General features: G+C 41.7%; 1 protein-coding gene across 3 annotated transcripts; it reads left to right on the top strand.

Moving 5' to 3' along the window:
- Nucleotides 1-3,945: 3,945 nt before the first annotated feature.
- On the top strand, nt 3,946-24,728 carry MKRN1 (makorin ring finger protein 1). Of its 3 annotated transcripts, none has more exons than XM_030263326.4 (9): nt 3,946-4,185; nt 11,184-11,312; nt 15,733-15,959; nt 18,534-18,674; nt 20,391-20,617; nt 21,101-21,315; nt 22,017-22,127; nt 22,569-22,683; nt 23,118-24,728. In XM_030263326.4, the coding sequence occupies exons 1-9, from the start codon at nt 4,016-4,018 to the stop codon at nt 23,328-23,330; spliced, it is 1,548 nt and encodes a 515-aa protein (XP_030119186.3). In that variant the 5' UTR covers nt 3,946-4,015; the 3' UTR covers nt 23,331-24,728. The 3 variants fall into 3 exon arrangements, with proteins under 3 accessions (XP_030119186.3, XP_030119185.3, XP_072779653.1); XM_030263325.4 differs by having other exon boundaries at nt 3,949-4,185; nt 22,569-22,707; XM_072923552.1 differs by lacking the exon at nt 3,946-4,185 and adding an exon at nt 5,437-5,577 and having other exon boundaries at nt 22,569-22,707.
- The last annotated feature ends 654 nt before the right edge of the window (nt 24,729-25,382 follow it).

Below are 25,382 nucleotides of genomic sequence, written 5' to 3' on the forward strand. Positions count from 1 at the left end.
AAGAGAATCTATTTATTATTAACCACAGGCACAGCTGAGCTCCACAACTGCTCCCTGCCCAGGGTGCAGGGGGCCACTTCACGGCAGGGCCAGGAAAGCTTCTGTGATTATTTTTGTTCACGCAGAGCCAGATTTTCCCCTTGCTCTTTAAAAGACTTTTCTCATTTTTCAGATTCCTTTCCTATTAGATTTTTTTTAAATTGGTGAATTCCTTGCTCGCTAAAACAATGCCTTTGCAGACTGAGCCCCTTTGTGCTTATTCCTAAAAAGCAGAGGAATCACATTCATGCCTCCCCCACAACTTTGCTAAATGCAGCTGTTAAAGCTCTTTCTTCCCAGGGTGAGAACTCTACTCAGCTCTTGGCCTCTCCAGCAAGAAAATCTGTAGGTCTAAAGACAGTTGTGGCCATGTTTTTTATGATGCAGATACCTGGCTACACGCAGAACATGAGTTGAGCTCACAGCAAAAACTATCGTAATCTCCTCCTATAAAGACAATCCATTCTAGCAGTTCAAGAGCAACTTTGAGCAAGGACTGTGAAATTAATGTTTGTCCCCCCCTAAAAAAGCCACAATATTTTGATATCTAATGCACTGCTATTGTACATGTTTCAGTTTTATATTCTGCAGAAAATATCAGAGCTGAGATTTAGACAGCCATGAAGGAACTGATTTACAGGTTAAAAGGCAGACATGATTCTGTGCAGCTTCCATGCACAACATAAAACTAGCTGAAGTAATTACTAATGTATTGGCTGAAGTAATCAGTGTCAGGGAACTGACTTTACTGCAATCCATTAATCAGGAAATTGTAAAACATAGGTTGTTAAAGCAGTATTTGCACTTTACACTCGTCCCTTTCAAAAGAAATTTCTTTCAACTTCTGTTTAACCCAGCAGTAACAAATTGTGTCTTACTTTCTACATCCTTCCAGTCTCTTCAACTAAACACATCCAAGGAAACTTCAAACAAAGCTTGCTGAGTTAAAAAGACAATCTGCCTCTGACTTCTACTACCCAGTCTGGAGAGAATTTAATTGCAGGAATGATGGATTGCATCCTCAGATACTATAATGGATGCTGAAGATTTTGTGAACAATGTATTTTTTCTGGGTGGATGGGTAGCTAGATGTATTGGAAAGAAAATGTATAGGTAAAATAACATTTTTTAAGAATACACACAAATTATAATGATGTAATTTTATTTTCTATTAAATCTACTTGAAAAGATTGCAGTATTGTAGGAATCTATCTGGACCATCATGTTTTTGACATACTCTCAGGCAAGATGGCTTAGTAACCAAGCTGGTCACTTTGTTTCCAGTTCTCAACATTATCTCAAGGTGAGTTTATGCAATGGGCACCCAAATCCAGCCTGTCATATTAGGTAAGTCAGGGGTAAGGATGTTTTGCTTCATTTGTCATTTTTTTCCTTAAATCCAATAGAAAATCAGCCTGTTGGATTTTTAGCTCAGCTTTCCAACATGAACCTGTAGGTCTCTAAGACAAAATGGGGCAGGTCAAACAGGTCTCTGAGGGCACTACTTCAGTCTTGTGCCTATCCCAGCTCTGGAATTGCTCCCAGCAGGCTTTTGCAGTGTGATATATGGCTGACAATAGCGATGATGGGGTTTGGAAGCAGCCATAGGGGACTGGCAGGAGAGAAAGCCCCGGAGAAGAGCTGGAGACAGGTTTGTGTGTAAGTGTGGGGCAGTGTATAACTCACTCCCCTGCCCGCTGCAGTGTTAGCTGCCTTTGCAGTCCTGTCTGCCCCTGACCCGGAGCTTGCTGCTGCTATTTCCCCCTCTGGGCCTCAGAAGTAGAAGTTAATATTAAACAGGTTCCTGAGTAAAATGGGAGCAGCTGGGAACAAAGAAATTGCCATGGCAAATTCCTACTGCTCCTTGGGAGCTGGACCCTATGGCCACCCTGGCATTTTTCTTTCTGAGTGATTCCTAGGGTTTATCTCCCTTGAAACCTTTCCTCTCTCAGGGGTGTCGCTGCCAGAGGCATTAAGGAAATGGGAAACTCCACATTACTTTTGTCACTCTGTCATGTACCCCATGGGACACTATTTTCCTTCCCCTGCGCACCTGATTTCTAAGAGTCTGTTTACAGTTGTTAGGCTGGGATTTGCTCATTGGTGTTTCTCTGTTTCTGAAGCTTGTTTCTAGGCTGCCAGGATTCAGGAGACCTCTTAGGGACATGAAGAATCATACAGAAGACATTTAACCAGTAACTTATTTTACCTTAGTGACAACTGTTGTGCCTGGAACTGTCTTGTCAGGGCAACAATCTAACCAATATGAAGGTCTGTCACTCTTTAGTGACTTAACCTCTTTAACTGTCTTGACAACCTTCCACTTTCATCAGCAGATTTTCATGATCATTCTAATGGATCCAAAACAACTTCCCAGATTATCTTAATGGCTTAAAAGTATTTGATTTTTTTTCCTAATGTGAAGTATTTTTTTCGTCCACCTGTTTCTAACAGAATGCAAGACTGAACGTACACACCTGGTGCACTTGATTATTGAACTTATTTCAGTGCTGAACATTGCATGAAAAATGCTCTGTGAGGGAACCAGGTGCAGAAAATAAGTTTCTTGTTTTAGATACTAAAAAGGTATCTCATGGGACAGTTTTCCATTGAACATCAGGCTTTCTCCTAACAGGGATTTGTTGAACTGAATTTATGAGCTATTTGGCATTGATCACTGTGCAGATAATATCAGGAGGGAGTCTGCTGCACAGAGAGCCTGGATCAAGGTCATTCTTTGGGTACTCCTTATCCTGGATGAAGACTGGCCTTATACAATCATTCAAAGAAGTTGTCCATTCCAAGATTGTTGGAGTTCAAATTCACTCCAAGAACTAGACTTTTTTTGTGTGTTTTATGCATACCTGTACCTTATTTTGAAGCCTGTTAAAATTGATATGTTTATTTCACCTCCTTTTAATTCAGAGCTCTGTTTGCCCAGGTCTGGATTCTGCATATTCCAGAAAATGCCAGCAAGCATTCCCATTGCCTCATTCCTTAGGTAGTTTGAGGGCACTGAAGTCATTGTTTCAAGGAAATCTGAAAACGGATTTATCTCTTCTCTCCTGTGCTCTTCCTAAAGTCCAGCATCTTAGGGCACTGTCCTAGTGCCTATGTTTAGAGCAAAGGCTTCATTTTGGTATTTTCTGGAGTGACTGATGGCCTGGATACATTTGATTTATTAATGTATTTTCAAGGAGAGAGGCAAAATAGCAGTAACACTGCACTGACAGCCTTCTCCTTCACCTTGCCCCAGCGCCCCAGCTTGCCACTATCTTTTTGGAATGTGTTTAGTACTTGGCTTAAGGTTCTTGGCAGTAGGAAGCCAAGGGCACCATGTGGATCAGGCAAACATTAGTTTCACAACCAGGATTTATTACAGAACCACAGAACAGGTCGGCTCGGTGGGACCATCACCCGGCCCAACCTCCCTCCTCAAGCAGGGAACAGTCGTAGGTCACACGACACGGGATTGCGTCCAGAGGGTTGTGGAATATGTGCAGTGAGGGAGATCCTACAGCAGAAGGACGCGATGTTTCTCACCCCATTAGCGCCGCACCGGGTGGCTCAGTGCCAGCTTTCGGGCTGGGCCTTTGCGGCGCCACTGTCCCGTTCTGCCCTCCGCCCCCCGCCGGCGCCACGTCGCCGTTCCGTGTCGTTCCCTTCTGGAAAAGACCCTTTCCCGCTGGCCTGATCCCGGCGGGGCGAGCCCAGCCCCGTGCCCGGGCGCGGGGCCGCGCCACGGGGGCGCGCTCCCGGCAGCGCCGCGGGGGCGCGCGCGGTGCCTGCGGCCGCGCGAGGGCAGCACCGGCGCGGCCCCGCCCCGGCGCGTTCGCGCGCGCCCGTCCCGCTCGGCCAACGGGAGCCGCCGCTGGGCCCGGGGGGGCGGGGCCGCTCCCGAGCCCCGCCCCGCGCGGCCGGAAAGATCCGCTCCCGGAAGTTCCGGCGCTGCCGCCGCTCTGCGGGATAAACAGTAATGGCGGAGGCGGTGGCGGCGCTGGAGACAACGGCGGGCGCGGCGGCCGCGGCCCTGGGGTCGCCCGCGGCGCCCGCGGGAGCGGCGGCTGTCGCCTTCGACTTCGCGGCCGTGCCGCCGCCATCCGCGGGGCCTGGGGGAGGCGGTTGGACCAAGCAGGTCACCTGCAGGTACGCGCCGTCCGCGGCGGGTGGGGAGGGGGAGGGAGGCGGGCGGGCGCGGCCGCCTTTCCTTGTCCTTCTTTTCTTTTCCCGTCCCTTCTTCCCGCAGTGTCCCCTCCTCTGACCCGGGGCCTTTCCCTCACTGCCGCCGCCCCCCCTCCCCGCCCCTCCCCCCACGGTCACGTACGCGCGGCGCGCGCCCGCCCGCGGCGCGCGCCGGCCCCGCCCCGCGCGCGTTCCCGGGGGCGGTGAACGGGAGCGGCCCCGGGCGGGGCTGCCGGCGGAGGTGGCGGCGCCGCCGGCCGGGCCCGTCGGTGGGGGCGGTGCGGGTCGCGGCCTCTCTCCAGCCGCGGCCTCGTGCGAGAGTGTTCCCTGCGGCCTAGCGGCCGCCGAGACGCCGGGAGCGGTCCCGCCGCCTCGCCGGGAGCCGTGGTGTTGTGCGGGAACGGGCCCGCAGTGCTCGGCGCGAAGGACGCGGTGTAAAAGGAAGTCCTGCAGCCGCGTTCCGCAAAGCGCGACAAAGCAGGAAACGCGACGTAATTTAAATTGTTGTGCGTCTCAATCGAAATTTGAAATTGGGGATTAACTCGTGATTGATATAGCGAAAACTATTGATTAAACCGGAGAACATGTTGCAGAATGTGCGAAGTAGCCCTGCCTGTGTCACGTAGAGGTTCTGTGTGCTGCGTCATTTCCTACCCGTGTTTTCCTTGAAACTATATTTCTGATAAATCTTCTTTCTGGGGTTATGCAAGCCGTACTGCGTGTTTTAAATCTTGCCAGATGGACTATTTTTAAACCTACAGTGCTGGTCGGTTGGCAGGCAGAAAGGAATTTAAAACAGTTTTGTGAACATAGACATATATTAGTTAATATAAAAGCAAATGATAATCCGAGATTAACATCGATTAGCGTCTCCTGATTTTTTTAGATTTATTTATTTAATAAATTGCATTTAACGTGTTTGTGGGCAAATAAATTCCAAGTCATGGGGAAGCAAAAAGGACCATCCCTTGGTTAGGAAGGAAGAGGCTCTAGATCTTGATTGAGTTTTTTTATATCTCCTCTGCTTGCTTTTTTCCCCCATTTGTTTCAGCGGCAGATTGCAGCAGCAGCATGAGGAGCCGCTGCTCGCTGCTCGGCTTTGGCAGGGAGCTCGCTGGCTGTGTCTGTCTCGCGTGCCCCGCGGTGTTTAAAGCATCCCTGCTCGCTGTTGCTCCACATCAATTCTGGCTAATGCCCAGCTAAGTGCTTCCCTTCGGGCAGCTGCGTTCAGCTGCGCTCTCGGGGTGCTGCTGCGAGCAGAGCGTTTTGCCTGCGAATCCCCGGGTTAATGTTTGATGCTGGTGATGAGGAAATGACTGGGAACCGTGCTTAGCTCAGCTTTAAGTGAGACACAAGGTCAGTGCTCCCTCTATTTAAGTTTGCCTCCTAATTTCTGAAGATCGAAAGGCTCAATTAGGCAAATTGGATTTGTGAGACAGCAATGGAATAGGTATAGATGCAGGATCGATTTATTGAAGACAGCGACTGCCATAGTACAGAAGCAGTCAAGTTCATCAGTGTCCTGCAGTGCAGAGAGTCGAGGGAATATATTTATTTGCAAATGCTCAGGCTGAGTGAGAAGCTAAAGCTACTCTTTTGTAATGGTTAATGTGCTTTAATCTGAGATTAAACAATGGAATCTTTGCCTTGGATCTAATGGATCTCCATTCTTTGTTCTCTTTGCCTAATCCTGATAGTTATCCCATTGCTTGCTTTATTAATTTTTATGGGACTGTTCAAGTTGGAGGGAGAATATCTTTACTCAGACTTTAAAATGAAATTAGCAATTTTGACTTGCCCTTCTAAGAACCTGTGATAAAAATTTTGGATTTCTGTGTTTGATTTTGATAGGATATATTCATATTTAGGAAGATATGTTTCTTACTAGTAAATTTTGGTTTACCTTTATAAATGAGCTAGAAAACTCAACAGTGAGATGAAGAAGTTAAATTTCAAAATGCAGGTTTTTAGTGTAGTAGGTAGAGCAGTTTCTGTTTGAGTAACACTGCACTTTTTTTTTTTGTTTTTTTTTTTTTTTTTTTTTTTTTGGTTCACAGGCTTTTTTAATTGAACCATCATAGGGGTGACAGTAAATGCTGCCTGAAAAACTTTTGGGAGACAGTCCCTTCAGTATAAGGAGCTAGCACATGGTGGCTGGTGCATAAATGCTGCTGGTTTATGGAAACTGGAAGGCTTAAAATTGGTACCATAAGTTCTTGCTGCTCCTTTGAATATCTGATATGATAAATAGATTGGTTAATGAGTTTTAATATACCAGTATGATATCCTTGGGATGGATTATTAATATCTCGGAGTGAGAGACACAATGACTAAGAAGGACTTTGGTTTCTCCTACACATACAGTTTTGCTGATGTTACCCTTCTGTTTTTCTTGCAGCTAAAGTTCAGAAGTCTCAGGGTGGAAATATGGGAAATTATGTTCCCTGAGAGAAGATTTAAAAGGTTGTGGGGGTTTTTTTGGTTTGTTTTTTTTTTTACCTCTGTGGTTTAGCAGTTTTCAAGCCTTGTCTTTTGTAAAAATTTATAGTATTTTAATCTGGAGTAAATGGCAGAGAAACAAAGCTAATTCAGAACTTGTTTACTATGATCTTCTTACTGATATGTTTGCAATAAAAAAAGAATAGTTGTCCTTACCAGGTTCCTCAGTCCTTCCAGTTCAGATGGCTATGTGGTTTTATTGAGCAGTGCTATAGCCAATCTTTTTTTTCCAAAGGCTTGACACTGTTTGTTCCATGCTTGTGTTTTCCAGATGTCATGGGACATTAAAAGTCATCAAGTTGATGTAAACAAATTGCATTTCACTTGTTTATTTTAGAACTGAATGTAAATAAAACCCCTAGCAACTAAGTGGTGTATTTTGAGAGCTGTTTGTACCTTAGCTGTTCTCCCTGAAAACCTGGGTCGGGTATTTTTTTTCTTTTCACGTGAAGAGAGTGCATCTGTGATGTCAAGTCAGGCCTCTTTAATTCCGTGCAGCACCAGGGATGAGGTGCAGGGCACAAACCTCCTGACAGCCTGCCTGAATTCCCCTTTCATGGCTGCTCTGGTCTGCATCCCCTGGTAACTTCTAAAGGAGGTTATGGAGAAGGGATAATGAGCTAAATGCTGTGAAGATCAGCTCTTTTTTTTCCCCTTTTATGAACTTGTACGAACTCCAGCAGAATTTCATTGGCAAGTAATGTGGCTGAACATCCAGGAGCTGTGCTAGAGCAGTGTGCTTAGCCTCTTTCCTTCTGCCTTCTTCCCAGGAATTCTCAGTCTCAGTAGGCACCTGAAGAAGCTAATGGCTACAGGTGGATGTTACCCTGAGTTTCCCCATCTGCCTGTCATGGCAGTGTCTTGGATTTTGAAGGAGGTTTGCTGTTTGCTGTGACATTCTAATTTAGCTGAACCAGTAGTTTGATAGAGCAAATTAACATTACTTGAAAGCAGAAACCTGAAGTAAAGAACAGAATACATCTGAATAAGGAAACGCATTGCAAGGTTCCAAAGCTACAGAAGGAAGATTTGTCTATTGAGAAATACCTGTGAAAATCAGGATATGCTCTTTTGATCAAGACATTCATAACTAGACATGTGTTGAACCTTTTTCAGTGATAAAATGCCAGTGCAGGCAATTATTAATTTTGTCTGGTTGTTCCATGTGTTGGTGTCACTCATGTTTTTTACAATCGTGCTGGGGAAATTATCTGGACTTGGACCCTGATGACTTCTCTAGTCTGGCTTCCCAAGCAGCTTAACAAAATTACACTTGTATATTATAATTGGAAGGACAGAGAGCACTGCCCCAATAAGTGCTTTTTTGGATGACAACATTACAGAGGCTCAGAAAAAATCCACTTATGTACTTGTCTTGATCTAGTTTTATCTTTTCAGATGGAATTACATGTCTTCTCTGACTACTTGACCAAATGCAAATTTCAGATATCCTTCTACATGCCAGTGTGTAAGGCAGATAACTCATATATTTCTCAGTTTTAAGGATGCTTTTTTTCCTGTAATTAGAATGAAGAGGCTCGTATTGCTGTTGAGTAGGGTTAAATTGAAAACTCTGTGTGAGTAAAGATGCTCTCCAAAATAAATTTCATTATCTTACCCAAAAATAATGCAGTCTGTTTTGTTGGTGGGGTTTTTTTTGGCTTTTTTTTTTTCCTTTTTTTTTGGGTTTTTTTTTTTTTTTTTTTTGACTTGACCAAAGTGTTTTAGCCAAACACTATAATTTGATATGTAAAGTGTTATGTTCTTTGTGACTTTAAAGTAAAAATCTTACCTCTTGGTGAGGGGGAGGGTTGTGGAAGAAGTCGGGGTGTAATCCTAAGAGAAATACATTTTTGCCCTCCCACTCCAGTCTTCTTGTTCAAATAATGCTGAGTTTGCTGCATAGGATTGAAGGCCTTAAAGAGTGATGTGTGAATTAGAGCCTGGAGTGCTCTATGTTTATTTTTTGTCCTTCATAGCCTACCATCTCAATGTAAATTGTGACAACTTTCACAATTACACAGAATCTGCATTTGCAGAGGATCTTCTGATGTAAACTTAGAAGGAAGGAAGGAAAGGTATTTGTAGCTTCATTTTCCCTATCACACAGTGGGACAATCCAATTTTGGGGCTTAGGTACTTACCATAAATCATGTCGACCAAATATCAGATGTCCTCACTTCAGGCAGGAGCCTTTCTGCCAGTCACTTACTTTAGCTGCAGTGGTGTGGCTGTGCAGAGTGGCTGGGCAGTGATCTGATCCAGATTAAAAATAACTGGGGGCAGCAGAAGGAATGTCAGGTTCCATTGCAGCCATTTCCTGGTCTGTGCCAGCTGGTGGCTGTGAAGTTGCTGCCCCAGCACTTGAGGGAAGCAATGCTGTGTGGAAATAAGCAAAGGGTGAAGATAACACTGGTTAAAGAACAAACGTTAAGCAATCTGAAATCCTCTTTTTTACCCTATCGGTGTGACTCCCATTTCGTAAGAGCAATCAAGCCAGAAATTCCAGTTATATTCTAGTTCCATGACTTCATAGGTGGTTAGATTTGGTTTTGATTTTGTTTGGGGGGCTTTTTTGGTTTGTTTGGGGAAGAAGGAGGTTAAGTAGGAGTGTTTTTTTTTGGTTGGGTGTTGGTTAGGTTTTTTTTTTTCCTTTTGACATGGGTCATTGTAGGTGGTTTATGCTGGTGGGTGGGTGTGGCTTTTAGGGGGTTTTGTGTGTTTTTTGTTCATGGTGGAGAGTGCTGGTTGTATAGCAGGGACAAGTCTTATTCTGTTTTTGCAGCACCCTGTTCCTGCTGACTTAGCTGCTTGTGCCTCCACCTGACCCTGCAGAGCCTCATCTGGGTCTTGTACTGCTTGTTTTTTACGTAGGATCACATTTCTTACCTGGTTAATTTGTGTACAGGGTACAGACAGGACATTTGGAGTGTGAATTGCAGCCAGATCGCAAGTGTCAGGTTGTGTTCAGTAAGGCTAGTTGAGAATTTTTTTATTCTTGGTATGTTGAATACACCAGTGGTATTGCACATGGTGGGTTATCAGCTCTCTAAACACTGAACCTCAGGTTTTAATATTTCCCTGACACTGGATTGCAGATGTAGCTCTACTTACGTCATTTAGTGCATTGTTCACTGGCTTTATCTGATTTCTTAAAAATACCATAGACTAAATAGCTGTGTAGAAGTGCATGCAGTTCAACATCTTATCATATTTCCTGGTCAGGAATATCAACTTGAAGGTACTGTTTGGTGAAGAGCTGTCCTGATCTTAGCTGTGGCTGTTGAAAGATGATCCCCGTCTCTTGTGCTGGCTGTGAGGCTGCACTCAGCTGCTTGGAGGGCTTGGTTCTGCTGGCTCTACAAAGTGCTGGAAGTGTGGAACAGGAGGAGGGCAGGACTGCCCCATTCAGCAGCGATGTAATCTGCTTCTCAGCCTCCCCTTCAGTAGTGTTTTGTATGAGCACTAAATCCTCACAGATTTTCTTCTTTACTAGCTCTTCCTATTTCCAGTGAGTTCAGAGTTTGCAGCTTGTTATCTGGAGGCAGTGCAATTTCTTTATAAACTGAAGTGTTGGTAAACATTTATGGATTCAGTTTTTACAAAGGATTTTTTTTCTTTGTTTTTCTTGGCTAATACTTATATGTGGATTGGGAAAGGTGTACTTGAACTTTTTGGTTGTAGTTTTGAACATACTGAATCTGTACAGTTACGGTGCCTTGAATTTATTGAAGCTTGTTCTTCTAGGTTAGAATTGAAAAATTCTTGAAAACCACTCTGAAGTTCTCTTGAATAACTGAATTGAAGGTGCTAAATTAAACTTGTGCTACTTGACATGCTGAAATTGATCAAACTGTCCTCAAAGGCTTTGAAACTGTCCAGGTTTTTCAAGACAAGCAGCACAGTATTGAAGCAGGGTGCTTTGATTTATTTGCTCCTATTGCAGGAACTAATGTGTGTGTTTTGTCAGATGTAATTATCCATCACAAACATGTTTTTCATTCTTGGAAAGGAAATCACATTTGACTTATTTATGAATCCAGAATAGATTTAATACCTTGGGTGATTTAGGGTGTGTCTGGATTTGATTCTTGTATCCACTGTTGCGTTTTTGCTTGTGTCAGGACACGGGCTACGAGTAAAACTTGTGCCAATCTGCTTGATCCAAGACTCTTTCCTCATAGTGTCACAGCCCAGGATAACTTTGTTTTTACAGTTTTGTGGTTTTTTCCCCCAGGCTTATTTAAGAGCAAGTCCCTAAATGTGCAGTACAGTTCATTGTAGTAGCTGAGGCTTCATCTTTCCTCAAATGTTCTTATTTTTATGGTTATACTAGGGCAGGGTCCCATGAGTCTTTAATGCTGTTCTTAATGCAGCATACCTTGATTTATAGTAACAAGATCATCCAAATACTTTTGCAGCTTCAGTGCTTCTCCTTAACTCACCATTATCTTCTCTTACAGATACTTCATGCATGGAGTCTGCAAGGAAGGAGATAACTGCCGCTACTCCCATGACCTCTCCACCAGTCAGTCTGCCATGGTGTGCAGGTATTACCAGCGAGGATGCTGTGCTTATGGAGATCATTGCAGGTAAAGAAATGCCCCTGGCCATCCTGCAGGAAGCTTGGCACTCTGAATCCCTGAGTAGAGAGCTCAGGGAAATACTGTAGATCTTAGTGCTTTCCTTTTACACTGTAACTTCAGATACTTATAAAAATAGCTTTTCACTGACTCTCTTGTCTTGCTAAATACCAGTGTTTGCTATCAAAAAAATGAGCAAAGGCAAGGTGATAACTGGTTTTCATGAAAGTGATAGTTGTCAGCATGGGGAGTTTTCTTATTTTTTATTAATAACATGAGTAGATTGATTGAAATCTGAGATTACATTCAGACTAGCTGAATGGATGAAACTGAGTTACACTATTTAAGTGATCATAAAAGCCTGAACAGGTAAGAATTTGTTTTCTTCATGTTGCTTCTTGAGGAATTGGTACCCTGACACTGGAACTGCCATTTTGGGAAAGTTACTTGAATTTGTCTATAATATAAGTTCTAAGATGTTTCCTGTACAAAATAGCTTTACTTTATGAAAATATGCTATGAATTTATCTATACCCCTGAAATTACAGTAAAAAAGAAATTGTGAAGAAGAAAAACAGATACTTCCCTACTGGAGCAAGGCTTTACAAAGGGCTTATGGATGTTTCATCATTAATTTTATTAAAACTTACTATAAATTTTAACATTCTGTCTTATTGCACCTGTAATTAGTGATTAAACATTTGCATCATTATTTTATATGGTAGCTCATAGTTAGCTTTGCTTTCATGTTTCATGAAGGGTTACTATATGTAAGAAAGAGAACCTCTCTGCAGTCTTCTATCTGCCAGTATTGTTTTTTGATCATGTAGATTAGTGGTCTTCCAACTTTGGATCATGCACCCATCAGTTCAATATTTTTGAACTCCCACTAACATACACACTTATTTATAGTTTATATGTGTATATCTACATCTACTGCTGTACTAATGTTATGTACGTTATAAAAGATAACCCAAACCCAGAATTTTAAAGAGGGTGTATTAAAGGTGAAATGAAAAATGTTTAATACATATTTTATAAACGTCCAAAGCAATGTTTACTGTCACTAAAAACCTTATTAGTAGTAATATTTTTTTTACTGACAGTAATGTTGATTCAATGGGCTTTTTTATTATTTAAAATCTCAGTGTAATATTTTTTGATGCATTTATTTGATGGTCTGATTTAAAGGTGAATTTATTTCAGTCCTGGGTTTTAATGGTAGTCGTAGCTGAAAAACATGTTTCACAAAGATATGCAGATCCAAAAAGAAGTGTATTGTTGGCTGCATGTACTAATGGGTGATAAATTTAGCTGGTAAGTTTCCACCTTCCCTGATGTCAATCAGCTCTTAGTGCAGATTAACTGGAAGGTGTTGCATTTTTATATTTTTAGCAAATGGGTCCAATATACACTGGAATTCTGAATTTCAAAGGTTTTTAAACATGTTAGAGAAATCACTTTGCAAAATTTTTAAGTGTGCAAGATAATGAAAGGTTTTTTGTAGTTGACACACTTGGGTAGGTTTTGGCTATAAAATCACATAATGGTGGAAGTACTTCATTTTTGAAGTGTTGTCTCCATACCACAAATTTCCTTGAAAAAGCAGTTATCTGTTCATAGAATGACTTCATCTTTGAGAGGCATTTTGAAGGTGGTTGGGTTTGGTTGATTTGGGTTTGTTGCTTTTTAATATCTGCTCAGCAGCATACTGCTGACACTGATTTGTCAGCACAGAAAAAGGGCAGCAAATTTGCAGCACTTGTCTTCCTGAAATAAACATGCATAACTCATCCATGACAATTTTTAAGCGCTTTGCCATGAGATAATCAGCAAACATCTGTAAATTTTCGTGGTAGCTCTGCACCTCATAACTGCAGTGAACATTTGAATGTTTAAAGGTCTATATTAATTACATTTTCTAGTGTCACTTGGCTGCTTCTGGATCCATCTTTGCTACAATAAGAGAGTGTAGTGATGAATTTCTGGCAGGGTGCTATCCCTGTACCCTTACCCTGCAGTCTCTTACTGTGGTCAGAGCAGCTGCTGCTTCAGTGGTTTTACCTGCATAGCTTTTCCATAAAGCATTGTTTTTATTAAAGTAATTGTATACTATTGAGAAGATATCTCCTCCAGTGAATCTTTTTGCTTTGTTAAAGAAGTAATTTGTTGAGAATGTTCCTCTACTGGTACATCTCTTCTTTGGTGTCTCACAAAAAGTAGTTCATATTGAAACAGAATCTAGCAAGTATCATAAGCTGAGACGTGAAAAACATGTACTTTTTCTTCTGCCATAGAGCAAGCTTTCCACTCTGCACAATTTATTCTAATGCTTGTTTGTTCAAATTCTAGCAGTGTTTTCTTTGTGTTTCCCAACAATATTTGCTGACAAAGGAATGCGTTTTACTTTGTCACCATGTTGTTTTCCATGGGTTATTTCAGTCATTTTTACCACAGCAGGAAGAAAAAGTGGTCCAGTGGCACATGGCTTTTTCTTTCATTGTTGTGTAACAAGCCTCAAAAGAGGTTTCTAACCCCTTACTGTGAAGTTCTGCAAAGTACTGCATTGAGTAGCACATGGCTTGAAACATCTGGAAAAAAATGTGTAGGTTTGTCCTTTTGTTCTGGATGTTTTGATTTTCAGTATCTTGCTAATTGAGATGGCTTCATCCTTTCAGTAGCTAATATCTCAAGGTACAGCATACACTGAGGGCACGGCTCTTCATTAATAATAGTGAATGTAAATCCATATTTCAGATTGCCTACTTGGTAATCTTGATCTCTTCTGTGATTCCCTTCCCCCTGAGTTCAAGAGCTGATTAGGTTGGCATTGTTTTGCCTAGTAGTGTGGCTGATGAGGAGCTTGTAGTAGGAGCAGAACTGTTAGCTCTGACATTTTCTTGTTGGCTTTTGCTCGCATTATCAGTGCTGTTCTCAGCCCACAGTTGGAGGAATCTTTTCAAGCCACTTGTTCACTTTATCAGGGCTAGTTTAGGTGAAACAAGATCAGATAATCTGTTGATCCATTAAGTGGGCACTAGGAAAGTGCAGTATGTCACAACATGCTGAAAGTGAGCAGACAGGGTGCCACTATCAAACCCACTGGGTGGTGGAACACCTCCTCCTTCAGGGTACCTCACACATACCACACATGGGCTCTCTGATATATGGACTGTGAGACCACTGCCATTAACGTGTATCTTAATAGTAATAATAATAATTTATTGTGTTTTTTAAGGGGAAAAACCACTAAGTTCTAGTATTTTCTTCCTGCACCCCATTAGGTTGCCTTGGGCAACCTAATACCTCATATGGCACACATGCTTTGGAGGCCACAGATGTAGAGATCTGAAGGCTAGGATTTTAAATTTGTGCTTTGTAGGAGTGGGATTTCCAAGCTGACATTTGGTTTCCAAGCTGACAAAGGAGCACCTCTTTAATATGCAAGAATTGTGACACTTCTTTTTTTTAATCTGACACAAGCTAAGTGAATCACAGTCACTTCAAACTTCTGTATGATTTCAAAAAATTCCCTCCTGTTGTCCTTGAATTTAGTCAGCAAATATCTTAAGGCTACAATAGTATATTTGTCATTTATTTTCCCCATGTTATCTCCTAGTTGCTGGAAGACAGATTTTTGAGGGACATGGTGCCTTGCTGTTTATTGTGGATGGTAGGGCTAAAAGTGTTCTGATTCTCATTTTCCACAATAAGCTGAAAGGGGCATTAGGAATAAGTACTCAAATTCAGTGTAAAATCTGCATGAGTCAAGATGCTGGGAAACAGGAAAAGAACCATTTACGTTGATGGGGATCTCTGAATCTGTGCCAGCTGAGCCAGGTTGCCCAAGGCATTGTCCAGCTTTGAATATCTACAAGCATGAAGATTGTGCACCCATTCTAGTGTTTAACTACCCTTATAGCAAATTTTTTTCCTTATATTCATAACTAATTTCCCATTTTGGACTGCTGTCTACTGACTGTCATCCTATCACTGCACCTCTTAGAAGACTCTGGCTGATCTTTCCTGTGGCTTCCCATGAGGTAATTGGAGACAGCAGTGTCTGTCCTGAGTCTTCTCTTTATAAAGCTGGATGAACTAATTTTTCTCATTCAGCAGTACTGCACATGTGTAATAGATAACTGACTGGTTTGGGACATATTTGGAGATTGCTCTGTGTGTAAGAATTGTGCTCTTTTTTCTCCAAAATATTAGGGTACCTTGTGTTTCCTTTAACAATGTTGACAGACAGCACAAGTTGAAGTATTTCTCTATAAAGGGTCATCAGTGACTTTCTCATCCTAGCCATTTCTGGGTCCTCCTTCCAAATAGCTTGTTCACATCTTCATTAGTTTATTTTCCATACATGGGGCTGCTGTCTGGAGGTATTTTTTATGGAAAGTTGACATTATGTGTTTTAACTTTTTAGATATGAACATACCAAGCCACTAATACAGGAAGAAGTGACTGATGTTAACCCAGAGGCAGAAATCTATCCATCAGTATCCTCAGAGTTCGCATCACTCCCTGAAACAGTTGAAGAATTTATTGCTGAGATAGAAGATGAAAATACAGATCTGGCAGCGACAGGAGTAGGGGCTGAAGACTGGGTGAATGCAGTGGAGTTTGTCCCTGGGCAGCCATACTGTGGACGTGGTAAGCTGATCCTGGGATAGCAGTGAATTTCCATCATGGCTCAACAGTTTCTATGTAGTGCATTTATTTTAATGAATTTGGGTACAGCTATTCATATTTATTGATGAGTTCAAGAGAGCTTGGGTTTTATAGCTTGGGCAGTCAGACTGACTGTTTAATTCAGAAACCAGATATATTTCAGGTTGGTCTCTGCATGACTGGCTTTCTCTTGCTATGTTTCTGAACAGCTTGAGAATCTCCTTTTAAGTTTAGTTTGCATATGGGATGGGAGAGGAAATTACTGGTGATACTATTGCTAATCTGGGGAGATAGTCTGCTGCCTTTGTGTTTTGCGTTGGTTGATTTGGTTTGGGGTGTTTTTGCAGTCTTTGAAAGGTTTTTCAGTGGAGATGCAGATTCCTGTAGAAGGAATTAAAGCCTAATGTGAATCCCATGGCCAGAGGCTGAAAATGATTTATTCTAGTTAGATTTTAGAGCTCAACTTTCTAATACTGTGACAGCTCACGATGAGAATGAGACTGAAGAAGCTCATCAAATAGTGTGGTCCTATTTGAGTAGCATACTCCTCATCTCTTTTTCCTGTCAAAATGTAACAGTCTTGACATTAAAGTGAAAAGTAGGCTGAAGGGGTTCACTTTAAGATAATTTCTAATATTTGTCTCTCTAAAGCATGAGGAGGAGTACTTAAATAAATGTTTTAATTCAAAATGGATACCTTGCATCTAGGAGAATTTGAAGATCTCATATAATGCTCAGATGATACTGCTTTGTCCCACTGCACTACTCAGAATCTCAGTTTTGGAAAGAGAATTACCTTCTCAGTACTACCGGGTACTGGTTGGAGCCTCCTCCCATCCAATTTGAGGAGGATGAAGAGGGATAATCAAGTGACACAAACAGTTTGCTAATGCTGTTGAGAAGTTTGGTTATGGAATTGCATAATAAATCGGTGAACTTGAGTATATCCCAAAGGAGTGAAAACTTGACCTCTACCTGTGAATGTGCCACCTTACTGTCATGAAAGATAGAGCTTCTGTGCTTGTTGAGACAAAAGATTTCTTAAAATATTTTAATCAGAATATAATATTTCGATTGGAAGGAGCCTCTGGATGTCATCTGGTTCATTTCCTGCTTAAAGGTTGCCAGGGGCTTTGTTTAGTTGAATCTCTATCGTCATAGATGTTCAAAGGGCCATAACCTCTGGGTATCCTTTGTGGTGTTTGACTTCTTTCACAAAGAAAGCCTCTTTCCTAGTATGTAATTGGATTTTTCCCTGCCTCAGCTTGCATTCTGTCTCTTATCATTTGCAGATCTGAGAAGAGTCAGTCTCTTTTCGTAGGAGTCAGCCCTACTAATGACTGACTGGTCCTCCACTGGAATCAATTAATTGCTAGTTTGAACAGCCAGAGATTGTTTAAATACACACAGTCCTTACAGAAGAGCTGGTGCTTCCTCCTGAAGTCTTAAGTCACTATGCTGTTAACTTAGTTTTACTAAAGCAATCTTTTTTTTCTAGGGGTTAGGTGTACTTTTCATGCAAACTTGTGCAAGATTAAGTTAAGCAGCATTCTCTTCTGTGAATCTTGTTGCCTGTCTGTTTTATAGCTTTTGAAACCTGATGTAAACACATGCTCCTCTGTTTCTGTACTGAACAGTGCTACATGATGCTAATTCCCATGTTGATTTTAAAAAAACTTCAGTTTTCTGAAGCAACTGTCTTTATTAAGCTACAGAAATAAAAATGTGTGCAGTATGTTCTGTAGTGTACGCCTTAAAGCAGATTATTCTCAAATTGCTGGAGAAATGTACAAATACTTGGAAACTTCAAAACTAAACCTAAAGATTCAAGGCTGGCAGTTTAACCATGCATAGCTGGGACTATAATGCTTGCCTTTTACCACAATTCTCTGATTTGAGACTAAACCTTTTATCTTGAAGATGACTTCAGGACCTAGCATAGAAAATAGTGATGATTATTCAGGTATTCACTTGTTAGTTGTACAGATTTGCCACATTTCCATATTTGTTCTGCAGCTGAAGGAGAGTAGAAAGGCAGAAATACAAGAAATAATAAATTGGGTGTCTGTTTCCTATTAGTGAAAGATTCATGTGTTTAGTTCTATGAAGTGTGTCCTAAAGTGCAAGCAGGTGGTGTGTGGATCAAAGTTAACAAACCGGTTTTTCCACTGGTATGAATTTAACCCAGTTTACTGGGAAATGGGCAATGAGAAGGTGGGGATTGAGTCCACCTACTGGTGAGCAGAGATTTGGAAAACAGAAAGCAATCGTAGAGAACAAATGTTACTCTGAGGGATGTTGGATTTGTAACTGCTGAGGCAGTCAGGTTTTACGAGTTTTCCTAATTGTGGTTTCAAAGAGGAAGTAAAACTGTAGCTGCTAAAGTGCAGTAGATACAGAAAAAATACATGTTGTTCCAGCCTCACAGTAAAGAGTTTCTTCTTAATATCTAGTCTAAACCCACCCTTTTTCAGGCTGAATTTTAGTTTGAAACTGTTACCCCTTCTCTTTTTGCTACATGCCTTTGTAAAAAGTCCCTCTTCATCTTTCTTGTAGGCCCGCTTCATGTCCTGGAAGGTTGCAGTAAGGTCGCCCCGGAGCCTTCTCTTCTCCAGGCAGAACAACCCCAACTCTCTGAGCCTTTCCTCATAGGGGAGGTGTTCCATCCTTCTAACCATCTCCATGGTCCTCAACTAGGTAAAAAAATCTGTGACAACATTCACTTTAGCAAACATTGGCAAATACAACAGTTGAGGGACTAAAAACTGAGTGGTAGTTGTGATTTTTATTATTTCTTATGGAAGTGGAGACCGTGGATTTCAAATGGGAGGGCAAGTGGGTTTTCAATAAGTACATATTTTCATGTTTGCTGAGCTACTCAGGAGAGAATGTAGAGCCTTGTACATGGTTTCTTGTCAGTTTTCTTGGTGCTGGTTCACCAAAACTCATGGGGAAGAAGAACTAATGAACATTTGTTTGGGAATCTCGGACTGAAATTGAACAGGTTGCCAGGTGACTTGTTACTCAGTTACTCACTTGCTTTGAAAAGTATGTTTCTAGCAAACAGACTTCTCCAGGATCACTGAGTGACCACTACAGTCTGAGATGGTTCAAGAAGCAGACTTGATCTTATCTTGAGAGCTAATATTTTTCTACACTAATCTTCAATATTTTGCTTAAGTTGCAGGGACCTGCATTTTATTTTTCTTAAAACTAACAGGCTGATACATACCTGTTGTTATGTCTTTGTTCCACGGGGATGAACACTGTGCGAGTGTGCAGCCTGTGATTAATTTTGAGGAGTCTGTCCTTCACTCTAACTGATCCAAGTATGCCTTTGGTAGTTTTTGCTTGCTTCTCCAAATCTAGTGCTTGAACAGCTTCTAAAAGTTCCACTTTCTTACAGCACAGACAACTTGATACTCTTGTAACAGCTTATTGTTATGCAAATGAACTCCAGCTGCTCTTCTTCCTGGTGTTTACTCTGGATATAGTAATGCTTTATGTTTATTATACCTTCAGTTTCTCACTGACTGCTTTTGTTACGATCTTTATGTAACAATCTCAGAAGGCTGACTTGTGGTGAGGCATGCAAGCATGTGTTTGAGGTACAGGGAGGAGTGTTCAGCAGTAACTGTCTAAAGGGGGAAGAGAAAAGATACAGATTTCAGTTCACTTTAAGTTTAGGGAGGGAATTGACTTAAGATTTTGCAAAACTGATAGCCAGCTTAGAATGCAGTGATAATAGACTGAATTTCAGTTTTATGTGTCTGGCTAATTGACCAGATATCTGTTTAGGACAGGTTTTTTGGTAAATATGTAGAATGGAGTTAGTTTGAGAGATGTGAACACCACTTTTCTATCAATCCTAGAGATGTATAGGATTTCAGAAATGAAAGTTTGTTCAGTTTGAACAGTGTGCTAATTAATTAGCCTGCATGTAAAGTATTGCTGATGTGGTATTACCATACTAGCATTTTGTTATGCTAGATACACCTTTATTATGTCAGCTGTATAATTTCTGGGGAAAAAAAAAAACCTGTTAACTTCAGCTGATGTGAAAATTTTAGGTGAAGTGAAATTGATTCTAAAAGTAGTGAGAGATTTGGAGCCTTATTTAATGGTAGCTGAACCAGAGTCTGTATTAAGCTGCTGAGGACTAGTGTGATTTTTCTAGGTGGACTTAGCCTGTAAGTGGATCTTCCCTGACCACTGAAACTTTGATAGCTTTACTCTTGTCTGGGTTGAAAGATAAAAAAATCAGTCTTGAAATTATTTGAGTGGGGAAAATAATTTAGTTCAGATTGAGGGTGTGTGAACTTGGACTGAAATGAACTGGGTAACTCTGAGTGTTCTTACTCCTGGTGCTCAAAATCTGAATGTGCTGCTTACTGTTCTTAATTCTGTTTCCAGCTGCTCCTTTCTGTGCTGAAGCACCCTTGCAGGAAATGGTGATTGAAGAAGAATACGAGAAGCAGCAGGCAGACGTGGAGATGAAGAAGGAGCTGTGCCCCTACGCTGCATTAGGAGAATGTCGTTATGGAGAAAACTGCGTGTATATCCATGGGGACGTGTGTGATATGTGTGGCCTGCAGGTCTTGCATCCCATTGATGCTGCACAGAGATCTCAGCACATAAAGGTAAGCAAACAACTGTCTGCTGTTTAACAGCTGTGAGTTACTGCTTCCTAGTTCCCCTCAATCGCTTGTTACTAATTCCCTTTTATTTGAAGGTGTGTGCAGGTCAGGCAGTGAATGAAATTCCGGTTGTAAACTAGACTGTTTCCTGCCAGGGCCATACTCAAAAGCAGCTGGATTTCCTTATCTGTGTTGGGAAAGCAGTCTGCTTAAAGACACTGGAGCTTTGTTCTTTGCCTAGTCAAAGTGGATGGTCTTTTAGATTGCCTTTTCATGTTTAAAAGCAGTGTCTGAAGGAAGGAATTTGAACTCTGAATTGATTGTTCCCCAGTACTTGAAGAAATTTTTATTTTTGGAATGAAGATTTTTTTCAGTTTAATCACACCTCAAACATTATGTAAAATAGCAAACTGTGTTTAAAAACCTGCTTGGACCTCACCAGGTGGCCAGTCATGTCTGTAGTTGTTTTTTTTGTGTCCTTTTCAGTCTTGCATTGAAGCCCACGAGAAGGACATGGAGCTTTCCTTTGCCGTCCAGCGTAGTAAAGACATGGTGTGCGGGATCTGCATGGAGGTGGTGTATGAGAAAGCTAATCCTAGCGAGCGCCGCTTTGGGATCCTCTCCAACTGCAGCCACACTTACTGTCTCAAGTGCATCCGCAAGTGGAGGAGTGCTAAACAATTTGAGAGCAAGATTATAAAGTGAGGCACTTTCCCATTTCGATTGTGCTTTGTTACTGTGGAAGAACTTAGTAACTTGTGACAACTTGCAACAGACTTCCAGATGCAGACTGCACAGACTGCATTTAATGCATACTAACTTTTAGTTTAGGAGTGAAGTAATTGTTAGACCTAACATTTACACTCTGATTTGGTTAATACCGGGTTAAGTTTGCAAAACTCTAGTAAATAACTGTTGTTTCTTTAGTAGCATGTTGTCCAGTGGTTACTGTTTATGTCTTGGACACCCAGGCAGGAATCTGGAAACAGATTAACCAGTTCAGAATGTATGCTGGATAATTCATTACTACCTTAGAGCATTACTCAGTTGGCAAAACATTTCTCCATTTAAGGCTGTTCTAGAAAATACAAAGTTCCAATCAAATAAATATAGGGAAAATACCAAAATAAATTTATTTAATTCTAAAGAAAAAGGAGTCTGTGTGAAGTGTTTGTTTCTTCAAGCTTTTCTGAGACAAGCTGACCAGCTGCCATTGCCATTGAGTTCTTGAAGAAGAGAGTAGGTTATCTTCACTTATAAGAGGGTCTAGATTGAAAAGGTTGTACAGCAGGTATATGAGTACAGTACCTCTTTAAAGATGGATATATGCCATGCCTTGTTATATAGGAGAGAGAGCGCCCTGTAATGTGGAATTTTGCAGCACAGTCTGTTCATTTCCCAGGTCCTGCCCAGAATGCCGCATCACGTCTAACTTTGTCATTCCAAGTGAGTACTGGGTGGAGGAGAAGGAAGAGAAGCAGAAACTCATTCAGAAATACAAGGAGGCAATGAGGTATGAGTAATGCAGCCTTTTATCAAATTGAGACTGCAGAGATAAAGGCATACATGGAGAAGGGTGTTAATGTAAAGCCCCTTTTCACACTTCCTTTCCACCACCACGTCTGAAGCACCTCTGCCTGTCTGCCCACAGGTGCATGCACACAGTCCCGAAGCTATTCCTGTGTTCTTTCACCCCAGTCTTTCCCTTCTCTACATAAAACACTGGTGGTGTAGTCATAAGGCAGTCCAAGCTCGTACACTGCACACCATTGGTGTCCCTCTGCATGCGTCAGTCTACACATAGTGTAGTAAATAATTTCTACATGTAGGTCTTTTACTCATGAAATGCCTTCTGCTCCTGGTACCTGAGATCCCTGTGGACTGCAGGTAAATGCAGTTCTGAAGTCTGATTGGGGTGTGCTGTCAGTAAGGGTTGCGATATTTTCCTTTCCAGCAACAAGCCATGCAGGTATTTTGATGAAGGCCGTGGGAGCTGTCCATTTGGAGGGAACTGTTTTTACAAGCATGAATATCCTGATGGCCGCCAAGAGGAGCCACAAAGACCCAAAGTAGGAACCTCAAGTAGATACCGGGTTAGTGCTGCTGATTAATTGTCCTTTCAGTAGACAAACAAGAGGGGTGTGCATTATGTCTTCTGCCTTGAGAAGATAGGGAAATACTGAGTTTTCTTTTTTCCACTTCTGATAGACCTCTGTAATGGTGAATTTGAAGGAGGTGGTGCTCTAAAGTTTGTGAATGCTGGAGGCCAAGATGGAAAGACTAAATTTAAAAACCTTTCTTACAACATACTGAAGTAAAAATGTTAGGTAGCAGTAATAGGGGTGTGTGTAAGGGTTAATTCTGCTGGAGGTCAGTATCTCCCTGAAAGAGAAATGTGATTTCTTGCATGTCAGAAAGTACACCAGGGGCATGTCAGCCTCTGGAAAGGCTCATACTTTGTACCACAGGGTCACCTGGGGAAACCCTTGTGTTCCATTTGCAGGCCCAGCGGAGGAATCGGTTCTGGGATTTCATCGAGGAGCGAGAGAATGGTGATCCCTTTGAAACCGACGAGGATGAGGTGGTGACCTTTGAGCTTGGTGAGATGTTGCTTATGCTGTTGGCAGCTGGAGGTGATGATGAGCTAACGGATTCCGAGGATGAGTGGGACTTATTTCATGATGAGCTGGAAGATTATTATGATTTGGATCTATAGCACCTGTCAGTGGAGTGTGGACTGTTGTCTTGGCTTCAGGCAGTAGCTATTACCTGTGGTGTTGTGGCAGTGCCTGTGTTTCTCCTAGGCAGGCCGATCAATTCCAGGTGCTGTTGTAATAACTTTTACCCAGGGTCTGTCTCTTCCCTTCCCCTCCTTTCCCACCCCAGGAGTGTTGTTTTTCCTCTGTTTCAACAAATAACAATAAATAAATCTTTAAAATGTTAGTTTTTGTAAAAATGAATTTAACTGTCAAACAGTTAGCTTAGGTTTGTTGCTTCATCTGTGTACCCAACAGAGTTCACCCAGTTCCAGGGTTAAAGTGTTTACAGGACTTCCACACTCATTTTGAAGAGCCCAGATACAAAAATGAGCAGTGGCCATGCAGTGGGGATGTAAATTGGCTGATGGCCTTTATTCTGTCTTTGTACCAATATTTCTGATTTCAGGCCAGATAAAAAGATGCTTTCTGGAATCAGCTCCGTTCCAGCCCCCTCATGTACACATCTTCATTTGTGACTTTTGGTCTCTGTTTACTTGCACATTACTACTACTACTGTGTAACCAGAACCAGGTGTGAACGTTCTGGATTTTTACTGTGTTTAGCATGAAAGGAAAATGTATTTGTGAAAGGAGAACTCTCTATGTGTATATACAGATAAATGTAGAGTTGGACCTCAAGGATGGGGAGACTCTGTGTAAGTTAAAAATAGCAAAACCGTCTTTCACCCCCTCTTGGTGCATGAAGTCTTGCCTCCAATTGGACATGAAACTGGTCTAGTGGTCTCAGCCCAGACTGGGAAACAATCCTGACTATCGCTTAACTTGATAGATGGCACTCCCTAATACACCAGCTCTCTTTCATGTGTATGATTAGGGTTGTCCAGGAGCAGAAATCCGGTTAGCCAAGGTGGGGTCAGAGGAACACCAGAGAGGACCCTTTAGCTTTATCGCTCTGTAAGTTTTAGAACTTCATGTAAACACTTAAGTGAGCTTTGCTAGAAACTCGCTGTGACTCCCAGCTGCTTTGAGGTACTTGTGCCTCTCTGCAGCTGAGATGGGCAGGTTGCCTGGTAAAGCTGTTCAGTTTATGTAAAGTTACTGCTTACAAAGGCAGTCGTGCAGTTTCTGGCTGTAATTCGCATTGAGAAATTACTTTGCCACCAAAGCCCCAGCACAGGAATTTTAACCTTGCATTACATTATTGCTGTTTTTTATTGACTTGTGGATGCCCCGTGATCTGTTCTCCTGCTGCTCTTGTCCCCTAGACTGCCTCTCCTTTCACTTTTAAATGGAATGAGAAATTGTTCTGAGGTCTATAACGTATTGTTTTGCAGCTGCCTTTTGTAAGAAGCACTTTTCCCAAATAAAAAAAGTTAAAAAAAAATTAAACAAGAAGTCAGTCTGTTCTTTTAAGTTCGAAGGTTCTGGTTTTTGACTTGATTATCTTTCGGTGTGTTTCTGTAAATACAAAGGCATTTATGTCACTTACTCTTAAATCCTGCAGAACTGACTGTGTTATGCTTAATACAGAATTCAGCATTTTTAGACCTTTCCAGCAAAGAGCCTGTAATGCAAGAGACACATTCCAAATGGACAACTGAGACAGCTGATGCATTGAAAGAATATCTGGGGTCATTAGTAAGAACTGATGTGTCTTGCTTTCTCAGAAGTCAGTCCTCCACTGTTGTGTTAATTTTATTTGCATGGGACAAAGCCAGCTGCAGGACATACTCTTGTCCATAGTTTCCTATCGTAATGCTGTTTGGACAGCAAGTCCAAGCACTGCTACAGGTCACTTCCTGGGGCTCCACATGCTTGCAGCCTGTGTGGGTTCAGATAAAAACATTTTTCTGCAGAAATACACAAAGTTGGAAGTAAACTGCTAGAAGCATATTAAGATGTTGGGGACATGATTTTAAAAAAAGTTTAAATGAACAGAGTAAAGCCATTTTTGGTTTGTTCGGTTCGTTTTTGTTTTGTTTTTTTCCCAGGGTCCAAGTAGCAGAGGGAGGAAAGTAATGTAATTTGAGCAAATGACACTTTAAACTA

This window comes from Taeniopygia guttata, chromosome 1A (genome assembly GCF_048771995.1).
Source record: "Taeniopygia guttata chromosome 1A, bTaeGut7.mat, whole genome shotgun sequence".
In the NCBI taxonomy this organism is placed as follows: Eukaryota; Metazoa; Chordata; class Aves; order Passeriformes; family Estrildidae; genus Taeniopygia; species Taeniopygia guttata.